Source organism: Oncorhynchus mykiss, chromosome 10, assembly GCF_013265735.2.
Source record: "Oncorhynchus mykiss isolate Arlee chromosome 10, USDA_OmykA_1.1, whole genome shotgun sequence".
Classification (NCBI taxonomy): Eukaryota; Metazoa; Chordata; class Actinopteri; order Salmoniformes; family Salmonidae; genus Oncorhynchus; species Oncorhynchus mykiss.
The window spans coordinates 49302301-49318257 of NC_048574.1; the positions used below are offsets into that span (position 1 = coordinate 49302301).

A 15957-nucleotide genomic window follows, 5' to 3' on the forward strand; every position below is an offset into this window, starting at 1 on the left:
AATAATTTAAACGATTTGCTTGACGTATAAGAACATTCAATAGGATATTTTTCCTAGACAGACTTGGTGAAAAAAAAGAAAAGAGAAACCACTGAAGAACCAGACAAAAGCAGAGGTCGGAATTAACCTTTTATTGAGTGAAAAAACTCAAAATAAGCACATTTACAGACGACGCCCACGACGACCTCCCTTTCTGCGGGTGCTGTCTGATGGAATAGGGGTGACATCCTCTGCAAGAGAGCAAGCGTTAGTGAGCATGATAAACAGTAACAAGAATTGTACATGGAATCCTTTATTCATCAACATCCTTATTTTAACATGTTCAATGAATATTGTCTGAAGGGCATTGAACAAATTCATACATTTGGCCGAAATGTCTCATCCAAAGTCGCTTTGAATATGATCATCTGCTAAATAACTGTAAAAAAGACATTGTTGTGACAACAGTATTCCAGAGTACCGGATAACTTTAATTGAAGTCTCATAGCCGCCTGTCCCCCTTAGCCGGGCAATGGCACACATTTCAGCAAATAAAGTGTTTCAAACACCCACCCAGTCTAAAACTATGGTTTATGAGCTTACCATGAATTGTTAAAGATTTAATGTTTGATTTGTTACATAATTCAATAATGACTCAAATAAGATGCCAATCATCCATTTTTGTTTTGTTTATCAGCAGTAAGAAACTGCTAGCCATTGGCTGCTAACAGCTGAACACTGCTAGCTAACTGGCAATCAGTCAACTTTGGGAGTACAGACCAAGTAATTGACTGATCGTCCTCTAGTGGCCAGAGTAAGAACTGCCGAAAACGCACAGGAAAATTATTAGGATGTTTTATTATTAGGACGTTCTTGAAATAGAGGCATACTAAGACAATAAATGTGACGTAAATAACAGTGCAGGAAATGAAGAAATTGATTATAATGCTTTAAGTGAATGCTGGAATGAAATAATTAACTTGGCAAATGAGCAAAAGCGGTATCCATTAAGGCAATCGACGCCCGGCTCAAATAGAAGCCCGTTTAAGCACCTGTTGTGGTCAGTGATTTAAGCAAATAAAACACCCAGGCTAATAATTGAAAGTTTTACAGTATGCATATAAATTACACCGTGTTCAGGAGGCTTAAACAAAAAGAGGCTAACAGAAAAGTAGAATTGTTTCACATTTAGTATGAGACTAGCAGAACAATAATTTCACAAATGAAACATTCTCATCCTCCGGAAAACATCAATATAAGCAGTATATTTAACCATTCGTGCATGAAATAGGCAGACATGGTTTTCCCCAACACTCTCCTTGATTAGTTGAATCAGCCATGGCAGTGCAGTGCTATAACTGGGCGATATGGATTCAAATTAAATTATGGGGGATTCACAATATACACCTACTATTGATTTTTCTCTTCTTTCATAAATATAAACTTTGTCTAAATAAGCTTGCTGCACAATTAAAAAAGGTTGATACACTGCATTTCAAACAGTCAGGAATAATCCAATTCATGGCTTGTAAAGTTATACCTAGGCTAAATAGAAGTCTTCCAAAACCATAAGAGCCTCTAATAATTATATCAAAAAAGTTGATGCTGCTTTTTTTGCAATAATCACACATCTGGTTTTCAAGTCTTGTCTACGAAAAGGCAGTTTGTTACTCATTTAACCAGAACTATGCACATCCACTAATGACCAACCTCTAGTAGCAGGCATTATAGGAAATTAAAAACATCGCAAACAATCAAGCACAAGCCCACGTGCTAGTGAGTAGCCAGCTAACCTTTTAATTTAAAGCCAACGTGGATCTATTTGCTTGTTAAAAAGGTAGAAGTTAACTTATGAATTCACCCTCCTGTCCATCTCCAACTGTTCGAACAACGCCTGTTCACTTTGTCTAGATGAAATCAAGTGGCCTACCTGGATAAGATACTTTCTCAGAATGAGAACTGAGTAGCAAATTCCTTACATGTTTATAACACAATCTAGACAGCTAGCACATAACTGTGGCTAAAATGCTGCTAGCGGTATGGGGGTACTGCAATGTTCTGTGCGATACGGGATGCTTGGGAGGTCCATAACACCGATTGAAAGTAAACTTTTATATGGTCATGGTTATGCTGACGTTTAGGGCCATCCCAAGGATGCCAAATAGCACTGATCATACCGCAATGCAGAGCACAACAAACTGAGCATTAATGTTCATTTATGTTCCAGTTTTACTGTAGTAGGGTCTGCTTTTCTTCATTTTGGAAGACCGATTCGGTTGGCCCAAATCTTAAAATGCAAATAGCGAGTTCAAACTGCTTGTTGTCAGAAAGGGAGACGTGATCTTGTGAGTGGCAGTGGGAGGGGCTTTGCGTCTGTGCAAGTGGGGAGGTGCACACAGTACAGAAGGCACAAAGGAGATAAACCAAAAAGGCAAACGCTCATTAAAACATAAAAAAAAACTTGATTCCTGCAATGCAGGCATTTGGAACATCGCACTAATACAAATTTGAATAAATTCAATTTAAATCGCCCAGTCCTACTAACAAGTGGACCATCTATTGGTCGAAGGCAGGGGTTGAAGAAAAAAATAACAGCACCATCTCGTTTATTACAGATACTCCTGACAGAGTAAATGAGCTAAAGCTTACCGATGCGTCCAATCTTCATGCCAGAACGAGCCAAGGCACGGAGAGCAGACTGTGCGCCTGGTCCAGGGGTCTTGGTTCTGAAAGGCAAAATGTTCACACTGAGTACGGTTGCACACGGTGACAATCTAATATAGTCCACTGTAGATAAATTCAGTTCCAAAACACAGAAAACTGGACAAAATACAGAATGCACGTAAACGCCCGCACGAGTAGAAATCCACTTTTTCGAGCTGTAAGAATGGTGTTGCACACCGATTTAAGTAAAGTCATAGCTTTAGTCAAAGTATGATATATTTGGCCTTGAAAAGACAGCTCCAAACGACCCACTTCGTGCAAATCCGTGTGAATACATATGATACCTACGTTTCGTTTCAGGGCTGGGTTTATTTAAATGTTACCACCCACCAGCATGGCATTGTTTATTAATCAGGAACAGGTGCCAAGTGATTCTTCTTTGCGACCGAGATGAACCAAGCAGCCTCATGTCCACTTGGCTGCCTGAGCAAATTAAAACAGGGCGGGGTACAAACTTGATATTGCACCGCCACCTTTTCCCCCTCCAGAAAATTACCCCAATCCATTCGATAAATTTGTAAATTCTAGTATGTATAAAAAAAATAAACATCTGACCATTTTATAAAATTGTATAATTGCGTGATATGTCATTTAACGCAACCTGCTCCCCCAAGATGAATGTGTTCAACACTAAAGTTACGCTTCACTACAGTTCTTTGATTGGTGTAACGTTTGCTAAAAAACATCCAGATAATGATTTATTTTTTTTACTTGTCATTTGCAGTGTGCATGATCATGAGCAAAGACAAAAGCTGTGATTATATCCATACGCACTATTTACACATACGGGGGCTAAAATTAACACCTGCTGGTATATTTTGACATTGGTGGATGAGATGTCTATGTCACCAGCCATGTTGGCAGGTGGTCAGGGCTCCAGTGTGAGCATTTCACTCCCATTTGTGAATAAAAATAGTCAAGCATGATCACATTTATGGTCAAATGAATGCTGCAGTAGCTGTTATCAAAGTTATCCCCTTTTCTGTTTCATAGCTTTTAAATTAATTGCACTAAGTCAAAGGACTATGAATCTATATAGCCCATTACACCTTGTGCAGCAAAACGTCCTGGGTGGGGGCTGTGAGCACCTGAAGAGCTGAGTGAAAGATTCATTTTTAGACGAAAGTCTACTGAAGTGAGAGTGTCCTTGTGTTTCTTGGCTATTTACATTGTTTTGTCCACAAGCTTGGTTGTTTTTCTAGGTTTGAGTTTCAACTGCCAGGGAAGAAAAGACAAGGCATTCTATTAGTCAGAATCAATCTCACAGGCACAAACATGACGAGTCGCGCTACCACGGTAACCTTCTGCCCTAAAAAGAGTCAGGAACATTTGTCTCATTTGTGATATTTTGATTAAAATATGTGACAAAAAAATGAAATTACCCACATACCACATTACTTGTTACATTTGTTGTAGAATTGTATTTTGTTTAACCTTTAACTAGGCAATTCGGTTAAGAACACATTCTTATTTAGAACGACGACCTACCCCAGCCAAACCCTCCCTTAACCCAGATGACGCTGGGCCAATTGTGAACCAGGGTCTGTAGTGACGCCTCTAGCACTTGCGATGCCGTAAACCGCTACGCCGAGAAAGCATGCGTATCCTTTTTTGTGTTTTGTTGGTGTGATTTTAGTAGGGGGGGGGGGGGGGGGGTATATTTCGGATGGTAAAAAATGTGATTGTCTGGTAGATTTTTTAAAATTTACCTGTTAGTGACTGGTGGACCAAAAATATAATTTTATTCCCAGCTCATATAGTTAATTTGTCTGATATTCTGACGACCAGAAGGGCCCAACATTAGAAACTCCCATATTACCTCACTTCTAAATTGGAAATCTAGTAACGATAAGACTGATTGGTTCTAGAGGTTCTGTGGGTCTCTAAAGTTAGGGAAGACTACTTTCAGTTACTATGCCCCTAAGTCATGTAATGGCCTACAGGTCACTACAACTTTAGTCTTTGGTCCCAAAAGGGGAATATGAGGCTCTGATACCAATGGAAACTGCACTTGTTTTTGATTGATTGCATACATTAGTTTCCACTGACCTTTTGAATGTAATGCAACATATTTGTATGTATGTAACTAATGCTGTAGTGATAATGCTTGAATTGTCGCTCACATTGCTTGAACTATCTTTGGAAAGATGACCCTGGTCTTAATGGTTTCCCCTGGTTATATAAAAGTTATTTAAAAAATAAAAATATTGCAAAGTCAAATACATGCCAGTGGTTTCCATCAGTGGTGAAGTTTTCCTTAAATAAGTGTTTATTGTAAATCCAGCTCCAGCCATAGATCCAGCTTGGCTAATGTTTTGAATATGGCGTAGAAAAAATAAAATAATAACAACATTAGCAAGATACTATACCTAGCTATCTAACTAGATACGTTTAGCATGCTAGCTGGCTATATTGTGCTGTCAGTGACCTGTTTGTTGAGGTTTATCAACTCCACAGGAAAATTCTCACACCCAATTCGTGAATATGTAAAGTAGCATTCACCATTCTTCAGAGGTGGAACCTAAAGGTACATTTCGTCTCTAGGACAAGAAATTACATTGAAATAGCGGCTGCAACTTCCTCTGGGGGTGGGTCCTTTAATTGCATGGTATATTTACACATGCAACAAGAGTAGTCCAAGAACAATGTACCAGAACAATTTAACTGCACCATCCACTGTAGATGTACAAAAGACATGGAGCAACACCAGATTGTGCTTCAGATTAGTGAGGAGGGGGTTCCTAACCTGTTCCCGCCAGTGGCCCTCAACTTGATGTGGAGGGCAGTGATTCCCAGCTCCTTGCACCTCTGGGCGACGTCCTGGGCGGCCAACATGGCGGCGTAGGGGGAGGACTCGTCTCTGTCGGCCTTCACCTTCATACCACCAGTCACACGGCAGATAGTTTCCCTGGAGGGAGCAGGTACATGTTTAGAACAAAGCATTTGAAATCATACGACCGATTGCTATTGACGGATGGCATGCACTTTACACAGTTTAAGCCAGAAACGGCAGTCTTTTAAAAAAAAATTATTATAAAGCTGGGCTTGCACTGTTCCATTGCATCCTGTACTTACTTGCCAGAAAGATCAGTGACGTGAACGAAGGTGTCGTTGAAGGATGCAAAGATGTGGCAGACTCCAAAGACATTCTCGCCTTCGGCAACCTGGGGTCCCAGGGCGATGACCTGTTCTTCCTTCTTTTCCTTACCCTTACGAGGTGCCATAGCTGCAAAATATGCATTTGCCAGTATTGATGACGTCAGACATGTCTGGCATTAAGCATCCATTCAAGTGCCCCAATTTGGGACCAGGTGGAGTGGGCACCATTGCTAAATAGTTAGCAGGCTAGGTCTTGGTTAAGGATGGGTTCCTTTGTAGATAACTTCACCACAATATACTTTTGTAACTAGCTAGTTCACTAAGTAACTGTAGGAGAGTATATGGACAACCATTAACTAGCCATTATCGCAACTGACCAATAACCAACTGTCTGGCTTAAAAGGCAACGCTCGACACAAAAATCACATAGCACGACAGGCAAGAAGCTAGACTTGCTAGCTATATCATAGCATATACAACACGACAATTTCCATACCAAAATAACCCATGTGCGATAGTCAGTCACAGCAAAGTCGAGAGTAAAAACTACAGATGCCCATCGTTAGCCGACTACTTTAAGGTTAGCACTGAATTACCACGACAGCAACCTAACTAGCATCACTCAGCAAGTCTGTTCGATTTAATTTTAAAACGTATTCGACTTCAAATCTGCAAAAATGCACATGACTGAAGACAACATGGTTAACATGGCAAGTCATAAAATCCACTCAATATGCTCCATCCGGCAAACGAAATTCAGGCCTTACAGTGATGGAAACCGCTGCTTACAGCCAACACCAATGCCATCTAATCCAAACGTCTGAAGCCGATTTCAGACAAATTACACATTTAACATACCAATCAAAGTTCAGTGTATCGATTAAAAGCACAAATGACACATTGTACTTTATGTTAAACAGGATTCATTTGGATATAAATTCTGCGACATTGTACCTGTGTGTGTCTCTTCTAAAGCCGAAACAGGAAAGGAAAGAACAAACGTAACCGGGTTCAGAGTTCAAGCTTTCTTTTTCCGGAAGTAGACCATGCACTTCACTGCCATCAAGCGGTTCATTTGTAGCCTAAACAGCACGCACAATCTATCTCTCCCGTTGTCTGTACGGTGTATAAGTCAGAAATATAAATCAGATAAATGAAAACGGCCCATTATTGTATATTTCAACATATACAGTATGTGACATAAATGTACTTATGTGTGTGGATACATATATCTGTATGTATGGGCATATGCTCGTATGTGTGTGACACATGCAGTATTCACATTTATATTACATACACTACATGGCCAAAAGCATGTGGACACTTGCTCGTCAAACATCTAATTCCAAAATCATGGGCATTAATATGGAGTTGGTCCCGATTTTACAACAGCCTTCACTCTTCTGAGAAGGCTTTCCACAAACAAAAATATATGGAAATGTCTGCTCTACCCAAAATTACAACCAACTAATTGCAGGATTACCGCAAAAATGGAAGAGGCAAGTGGAAGGGGGAGAAAGTAAGGAACTTGTCTGTCGGTCCTGCATCAAAGACCAAAATTGGTTAAAGAAAATTGTGATATATAAAAAAGTATACCAGTTTCATTTAAGGACCCAAAAATTGACAGCTGTGCCACATAGATTGCAAAATAGTTGGGAAGAGATTTTCGATGTACTGATTCCATGGCACATGGTTTATGAACTGATTCTCAAAACGACGCCGGATTAAAAACTTAGAATTTTTCATTTAAATTCGGGTTAGAGTTTGGCCAGGGTAGGTTATCATTGCAAATAAGAATGTTCTTAACTGACTTGCCAGATTAAATACTTAAAAAAAATAATAATAATTTACATCCCAGTTTTACAGATTTTGCTGCGATGAGACAGAATCATTAGATAATTTGTTTTGGTACTGTCCACATGTAGCTTGTTTTTGGTCGCAGGTCCAGGAATGTCTGAAGAACTGCAGATAGCACTACTGGGTGATTTGAAAAATCATAGTCAATCGATCAATAATATAATAATACTTTTAGCAAATGTATCTTTAATTTTCAATCTGTAGAAACTATTAGAATAGAAAGGTTCAGAACTTTTGTGAAACATCACAGCAGAGTTGAAAAATATATGGCAAATAGAAATCCAATAGGGATGGAGATAGGTGGGAGGGGTTGAGTGGATCTGAAGGGTGGGTGAAATAACAAGATAACTAATGTAAAATATACGGTGTCCGTAAAATGTATATAGGTTCAGAACTTTTGTGAAACTGCACAGTTAAAAATATAGGGCAAATAAAACTGTATGGTCTTCAGAAATAGATGGGATGGGTTGATGGTAGTGGAAGGATAGGAGTAAAAACAAACAATAATAACTCATGTAAAATAGATTGTGTCTATAACATTTTTAAAGTATGTATAAGCTGGAAGTAGAAGCCAAAGTGTTGTTGTTCATTAGTTTACTTCAATTAGGGGAGGGGTGGTAGGGTTAGTGGAAAATATATTTATATACAGTACCAGTCAAAAGTCTGGACAGCTCCTCCTTCATGCTTCATGGTGGGAACCACCCATGTGGAGATCATCCGTTCACCTACTCTGCATCTCACAAAGACATGGCAGTTGGAACCAAAAATCTCAAATTTGGACTCATTAGATAGACCAAAGGACCGATTTCCACCGGTCTAATGTTCATTGCTCATGTTTCTTGGTCCAAGCAAGTCTCTTATTATTATTGGTGTCCTTTCAGTAATGGTGTCTTTGCAGTCTCCTCTGAACAGTTGATGTTGTAATGTGTCTATTACTTGAACTCTGTGAAACATTTATTTGGCCTGCAATCTGAGGCGCAGTTAACTCTAATGAACTTATGCTCTGCAGCAGAGATAACTCTGGGTCTTCCTTTCTTTGGCGGTCCTCATGAGAGCCAGTTTCATCATAGAGGTTTTTGCGACTGTACTTGAAAAAACTTTGAAAGTTCTTGGAATGTTCCGCATTGACTGACCTTCATGTCATAAAGTAATGATGGACTGTCAATTCTCTTTGCTTATTTGAGCTGTTCTTGCCATAATATGGACTTGGTCTTTTACCAAGTAGGGCTATCTTCTGTATACCACCCCTACCTTTTCACAACACAACTGATTGGCTCAAATACAAGAAGAAGAAGGAAAGACATTCCACAAATGTACTTTTAACGAGATGGGTGTCCCTAAACCGGGATGGATGTTACTAACGTGCGCTAATGTGACTAGAATGACGTTGAATACAACAGCCAACTTCCCAGGACATAGACATGTGTTATATGGGCAATTACGCTTACAATCTTATTAATCTAACTGTACTGTCCAATTAATTAACAGTAGCTATTACAGTAAAAAATTCCATGCTGTTGTTTGAGGAGAGTGCACAACAACAAAAAACTCGTATCACTGGCTTGATACATTCACCTCTGAAGGTAAATAATGTACTTGCATTCAGTACTCTTGCTCTGATTTGTCATCCTGAGGGTCCTAGAGATCAAATGTAGCATAATTTTGTTTGATAAAATCTATTTTTAATGTAGGAACTGGGGTCTACAGTTTGACCCCACTGCTGACTCTTGCACCTAGACTCCTATCTGAAAGTATGGCCTTTCTCTTACATTTCAAAGAAGATGAAAATAAATAAATAAACGCTTGTCTTATTATTTGTATTTTCTTTTACCAGATCTAATGTGTTATATTCGCCTACATTCATTTCACATTTCCACAAACTTCAAAGTGTTTTCTTTCAAACGGTATCAAGAAAATGCATATCTTTGCTTCAGGTCCTGAGCTACAGGCAGTTAGATTTGGGTATGTTATTTTAGGCTAAAACTTTTAAAAAGGGTACAGTCCTTAAGAGTCACACCTGTTAATTGAAATGCATTCCAGGTGACTACCTCATGAAGCTGGTTGAGAGAGTGCCAAGAGTGTACAAAGCTGTCATCAAGGCAAAGAATATAATTAGATTTTTTAAACAATTTTTTTGTTTTGTTGATTCCATATGTGTTATTTCATAGTGCTGATACTACAATGTCGAAAATAGTATTTTTTTTTAAATTTGAAAAAAAAACCTGGAATGAGTAGGTGTGTCCAAACTTTTGACTGGTACACACCTACTCATTCAAGGGTTTTTCTTTATTTTTACTATTTTATACGTTGCAGAAAAACAGTCTTTCCACTAAATGTTGGAACATTGCTGCAGGGAATTGCTTCCATTCAGCCACAAGAGCATTAGTGAGGTCGGACACTGATGTTGGGCGATTAGGCCTGGCTCACAGTCGACGTTCCTATTCATCCCAAAGGTGTTCGATGGGGTTGAGGTCAGGGCTCTGTGAAGGCCAGTCAAGTGCTTCCACACCGATCTCGACAAAACATTTCTGTATGGACCTCGCTTTGTGCACGGGGCATTGTCGTGTTTAAACAGGAAAGGGCCTTCCCCAAACTGTTTCCTCAACGTTGGAAGCACATAATCATCTAAAATGTAATTGTATGCTGTCACGTTAAGATTTCCCTTCACTGGAAGTAAGGGTCCTAGCCCAAACCATGAAAAACAGCCCCAGACCATTATTCCTCCTCCACCAAACTTTACAGATCGCACTATGCATTCGGGCAGGTAGCGTTCTCCTGGCATCTGCCAAACCCAGATTTGTTCATCGGACTGCCAGAAGGTGATGCGTGATTCATCACTCCAGAGCACAATGGCAGCGAGCTTTACTCCACTCCAGCCGATGCTTGGTATTGCGCATGGTGATCTTAGGCTTATGTGTGGCTGCTTGGCCATGGAAACCCATTTCATGAATCTCCCGATGAACAGTTATTGTGCTGACGTTGCTTCCAGAGGTAGTTTGAAACTCGGTAGTGAATGTTGCAACCGAGGACAGATTATTTTTTACGCGCTACGCACTTCAGCACTCGGCAGTCTCGTTCTGTAAGCTTGTGTTCTACCACTTCGCGGCTGAGACGTTGTAGATCCTAGATGTTTCCACTTCACAATAGCAACAACACTTACAGTTGACTTGGTCAGAAATGTGACGAACTGACCTGTTGGCATCCTATGACGGTGCCACATTGAAAGTCACTGAGCTTTTCAGTACGGGCCATTCTACTGCCAATATTTGTCTATGTAGATTGCATAGCAGCTCGATTTTATTTACCTGTCAGCAATGGGTGTGGCTGAAATAGCCGAATCCACTAATTTGAAAGGGTGTCCACATACTTTTGTAAATATAGTTTATGTAACAGGAACATTAATTTAGTGATACTTAGTAGTCATGGTAATAAAACGTTCGAACAAACGACTCAAAACACTAAACACATTTAATCCAATTAATTCAATTTTTTGCTCCAATCGCTTCTTAATTCAGCCATTTTATTGTTGTAAGCCATTCCCACATGTCCATTGGTTGAACCAGGTAAGCACTTCATGACAGAATCTGTAGAGGGAATGCAACAAATCCAAGATAAATAGCACATAGAACAGTTAGGGGTTGGGTTAGGGGTCATACATGTTTTTTTGTGGTTGTTTTTTTTCAAAAGCTTATCAGATTCAGTTGAATAAGAAATCATTGACCATTAATGCCCTATTTGCAATGATTAAATTAAGGGATAGTTCACTTTTTTTTTTTTTTTACACCTTATAGTCAGTAAGAGGGTTCCTTACCCTGAAAGTAGTCCATGGGCCAGGAGAAATTGTAATCCATGGTTCAAAGATTTTTTAAATAGCCACTATTGACTTGAGGGGATTTAGCAATCTGACTCTAAATAAATAAACTAAAAAAAAAAGTAAACTATCCCTTTAACATCTTAAATTTGTTAAATGGGGGGGAAAAATCAGTGTCTGGAAAAATATTCACCATTCTTTCTGCCATGAGTCATTTAGAAGTGAAATTTTTTAGAACAATATCATGACGATACCTGCACACTGTCAAATGCATATTTGTAATCGATGAAGAAAAAAACCCACTCACCAGTTATTGTTATCACTTTTTCAGGATCCAATCTCTTTTGTCTCCCATTTTAGCTTTACCACTTAGAATTGTTCAAAATAAACAAGTTCAATGTGTCATAATTAATGACACAGCCAAATATAAAAATTTGAGTTAGGTCTAAAGATAATGACTCTGGTTTAGCTGTGCAACGCTACAAATAATACATACATACAGTGCCTTGCGAAAGTATTCGGCCCCCTTGAACTTTGCGACCTTTTGCCACATTTCAGGCTTCAAACATAAAGATATAAAACTGTATTTTTTTTGTGAAGAAGGAGCACTGTGCAAGCGATAATATTGAAATGGAAGGAGTATCAGACCACTGCAAATCTACCAAGACCTGGCCGTCCCTCTAAACTTTCAGTTCATACAAGGAGAAGACTGATCAGAGATGCAGCCAAGAGGCCCATGATCACTCTGGATGAACTGCAAAGATCTACAGCTGAGGTGGGAGACTCTGTCCATAGGACAACAATCAGTCGTATATTGTACAAATCTGGCCTTTATGGAAGAGTGGCAAGAAGAAAGCCATTTCTTAAAGATATCCATAAAAAGTGTTGTTTAAAGTTTGCCACAAGCCACCTGGGAGACACACCAAACATGTGGAAGAAGGTGCTCTGGTCAGATGAAACCAAAAATGAACTTTTTGGCAACAATGCAAAACGTTATGTTTGGCGTAAAAGCAACACAGTTGAACACACCATCCCCACTGTCAAACATGGTGGTGGCAGCATCATGGTTTGGGCCTGCTTTTCTTCAGCAGGGACAGGGAAGATGGTTAAAATTGATGGGAAGATGGATGGAGCCAAATATAGGACCATTCTGGAAGAAAACCTGATGGAGTCTGCAAAAGACCTGAGACTGGGATGGAGAGTTGTTTTCCAACAAGACAATGATCCAAAACATAAAGCAAAATCTACAATGGAATGGTTCAAAAATAAACATATCCAGGTGTTAGAATGGCCAAGTCAAAGTCCAGACCTGAATCCAATCGAGAATCTGTGGAAAGAACTGAAAACTGCTGTTCACAAATGCTCTCCATCCAACCTCACTGAGCTCGAGCTGTTTTGCAAGGAGGAATGGGAAAAAATGTCAGTCTCTCGATGTGCAAAACTGATAGAGACATACCCCAAGCGACTTACAGCTGTAATCGCAGCAAAAGTTGGCGCTACAAAGTATTAACTTAAGGGGGCTGAATAATTTTGCACGCCCAATTTTTCAGTTTTTGATTTGTTAAAAAAGTTTGAAATATCCAATAAATGTCGTTCCACTTCATGATTGTGTCCCACTTGTTGTTGATTCTTCACAAAAAATTACAGTTGTATATATTTATGTTTGAAGCCTGAAATGTGGCAAAAGGTCGCAAAGTTCAAGGGGGCCGAATACTTTCGCAAGGCACTGTATATATATATATACATACTATACCACAGCCCCCACACCTCTCTGATTCAGAGGGGTTGGGTTAAATGCGGAAGACACATTTCAGTTGAATGCATTCAGTTGTACAACTGACTAGGTATCCCCCTTTCCATAGTCCCATAGAATTAGAATGAGTAAAACGGACATTCCCATCAGAAACAGTGTTGGTTTGCGTGAACAGCAACTAGCCTCTTTCACAGGCGATGTGCCTCCGGTTACCTGTTATCCTTAAATGTGCATTCTGAGATGGAAACCCCCCCAAAAATGACCCAATGTGATTAGATCTTCTTCACACTTGGAGATGAAATTCGACTGAGCCTGAAAATGCTTCTCCATCACCTGCAAGGCCCAGCCCTTCCATGATCTAAGGGCCTTTGACCCTTATAGTCATTCTAATTCTACGGTCTATACGATCTCTGTACATACCTCTCAGGTTGCTCTTCAGCAACATGTCAACATCAAAAGCACCCAACAGCAGCTCTTGCCATGTCAATGTAACTGTTGGCCTAGTTGCATGACTGCCCTCCAGACGTTCTTTGGGACCGTAAAGTTTGAGCCTGGGTGAATTTTGATCTGCAAAACATGAATAATTCAGTCAGATGCTGTAAAAGACTAGAACGTACTGTAAGTACAGTAACATAATACATGCTCTTTATTTAAAATAGTCATGCCAGCTAATACACTGACTTGTATTTAAAAATACACCATTATCTTAAGATTATATAAAAGTTAACAATCATGCACTGTTTCAATAAAAATAAATACACATATAAGAAAGTCTGTTTTAACCTTTATAGCTAAATAAAAAATTAACCAAATCAGCCATATCAATACTCAGCCAGCCTACGGTAGCACTAAGCTAATAGCAACCCTATAGAATTGACAGGCTAGTGTTAGCACAGTTAGCTTAGCGTTAGTGTATACCGTTTAAAAAAATACTAATAATACAACTCTGTAATATATAACACTTGAAATCTGGAGATGTCAGGGCATAGAAAATATAAACGGAGTAGAAAAGAAACCACAATATTACCTCAGAGAAGCTATGAATCAAAAAATTCAAACCAGAATATTAGCTGGCACCATTTCTTCATGTTATTCTATGGGCTAGGCTAGCTTGGCCGCAAACCATCTCATCTCTATGTCAAGATCACTTACAGTTTTCACTCGATCAATTGACACATTTAAAGTTTACAAGTTCAACATAAAAGGTAAATATCACTCAGAACACCATTTAGTCTCCAACATTTTCTATAAATAAATTGCTTGTGTACAGTAGCGGTGCGTGGGTAAAATCACTGGGGAAGCTAAACCAGAAAAAAAGCCATATTACAACCTAGTGTATGTGTTGTGATAATTGTGTTGTTTGCTCTGTAACCTGTTAGTTCATATGCCTTGACACCGTGAAAAATAGGCTTAAGGCCGAGACGATAAGAAGACAGTGGCAGAATAAATTCAACCACACCTTTGTTTCATCACAAAACTGAAATCAGAAGAGAAACCTCTGTCTGGTGAAGTCCACAAAGCACATTGCATGTAACAGGGAAGGGAGACTCTCATACCGCACCCCCTGCTGTTGGCAATATGCATAAATGATTCCCAATGGAAATTCTGGGAGGACTCAGTCCAAAATAATAGGTAATTACAACCCGACTGCAGTCATTAGTTAGAACCATAATATCTAAACCATGTTTTATAAATCCAATGTGATGCCATAACCTTATGGGCAGCCACAACTACAGTGTATGACAATAAACAGGTTTCTGTGCATTTTCAAAACTGACATAAATTATAAACCTACAATAGTTGTCTACCCCATCTCAATCTATTCTCAAAATGATGGCAAGTATCATCTACAGTAGCTACAAGAAACAAAGTAGTAATAATGTTGCCTAACACCAAATGCAATGACTAAATAATTAATCCCTTACATGTGAGATTTATGTATGGTTTTTAAATATGCGATGTAAAAAAAACTTAAGTAAAACATTTCAGAGAAATAAATCCATTGAACAAAAAAATAATCCATGTACATTTTGCATGAGGAAAATAATATAATATATTTTAAATTGTCTGTCACGTTCTTTGATATTTATGGGCATTCATTACTTTTCCCTATCCTGTTCCGTCAGGATTCAGCTCAAATTAAGCACTGGATTTACTGTTATATGACAGCTAAGAAGACAATTTACAGTCACTCACCACGTTTCCATCCAGTTTTAATGAAAGTAAAGTAATCTTATTTGGAAAAAATCACGACAGCTGTGATAGAAACAGGTAGTTTCGGTACAATTTTTATAAATGCCGACAGATAATTTGTATGACATGGGATCTTTTTGCGTCGGGAAAATGAATTGACAGAAATTGTAGTGGAAACGCCCTTATGCGCAAATATTATATAATAACCATCAGATCGAAGTAAACTTGGAGTCAACGCGATGATATGGTGTGTGGTCCTCCCAATACGACTCAGGACAGACACCATGCAGTTTATTAGGCTCCAGATGAAGTTAAGAACTTCACAGGGTGGTGAAAGTGCACGATGATCTTGATGCTCCTTTCCCAAATATATCGAGGGTCTCATTCTGGTGACATGATTGATGCTTGCCTGCCGTTTGACAAATAAAACTATTCTCGCTCTTATCCATAAACAAGCCTACCCAGACTGTATCTGCGTGCCGTTGGCTAGAGTTAAAATGCCAGGGCCAGAGTATCTGTATTTGCTATTTAATGCATAACT

At 39.1% G+C, this 15957-nt stretch overlaps 1 protein-coding gene and 1 long non-coding RNA gene across 2 annotated transcripts; both read right to left on the bottom strand.

The window, feature by feature from the left end:
• Nucleotides 1–116: 116 nt before the first annotated feature.
• Nucleotides 117–6897, bottom strand: LOC110534186 (40S ribosomal protein S14). The gene is made up of 5 exons (XM_021618904.2): nt 6757–6897; nt 5779–5929; nt 5450–5611; nt 2629–2705; nt 117–230 (listed from the first exon to the last, which is right to left on the bottom strand). The coding sequence occupies exons 2-5, from the start codon at nt 5925–5927 to the stop codon at nt 163–165; spliced, it is 456 nt and encodes a 151-aa protein (XP_021474579.1). The 5' UTR covers nt 5928–5929; nt 6757–6897; the 3' UTR covers nt 117–162.
• A 4212-nt stretch (nt 6898–11109) lies between these two features.
• Nucleotides 11110–15775, bottom strand: LOC110534187. The gene is made up of 3 exons (XR_002475091.2): nt 15420–15775; nt 13644–13790; nt 11110–11243 (listed from the first exon to the last, which is right to left on the bottom strand). It is a non-coding gene; the product is annotated as an uncharacterized LOC110534187 (long non-coding RNA).
• Nucleotides 15776–15957: the final 182 nt, after the last annotated feature.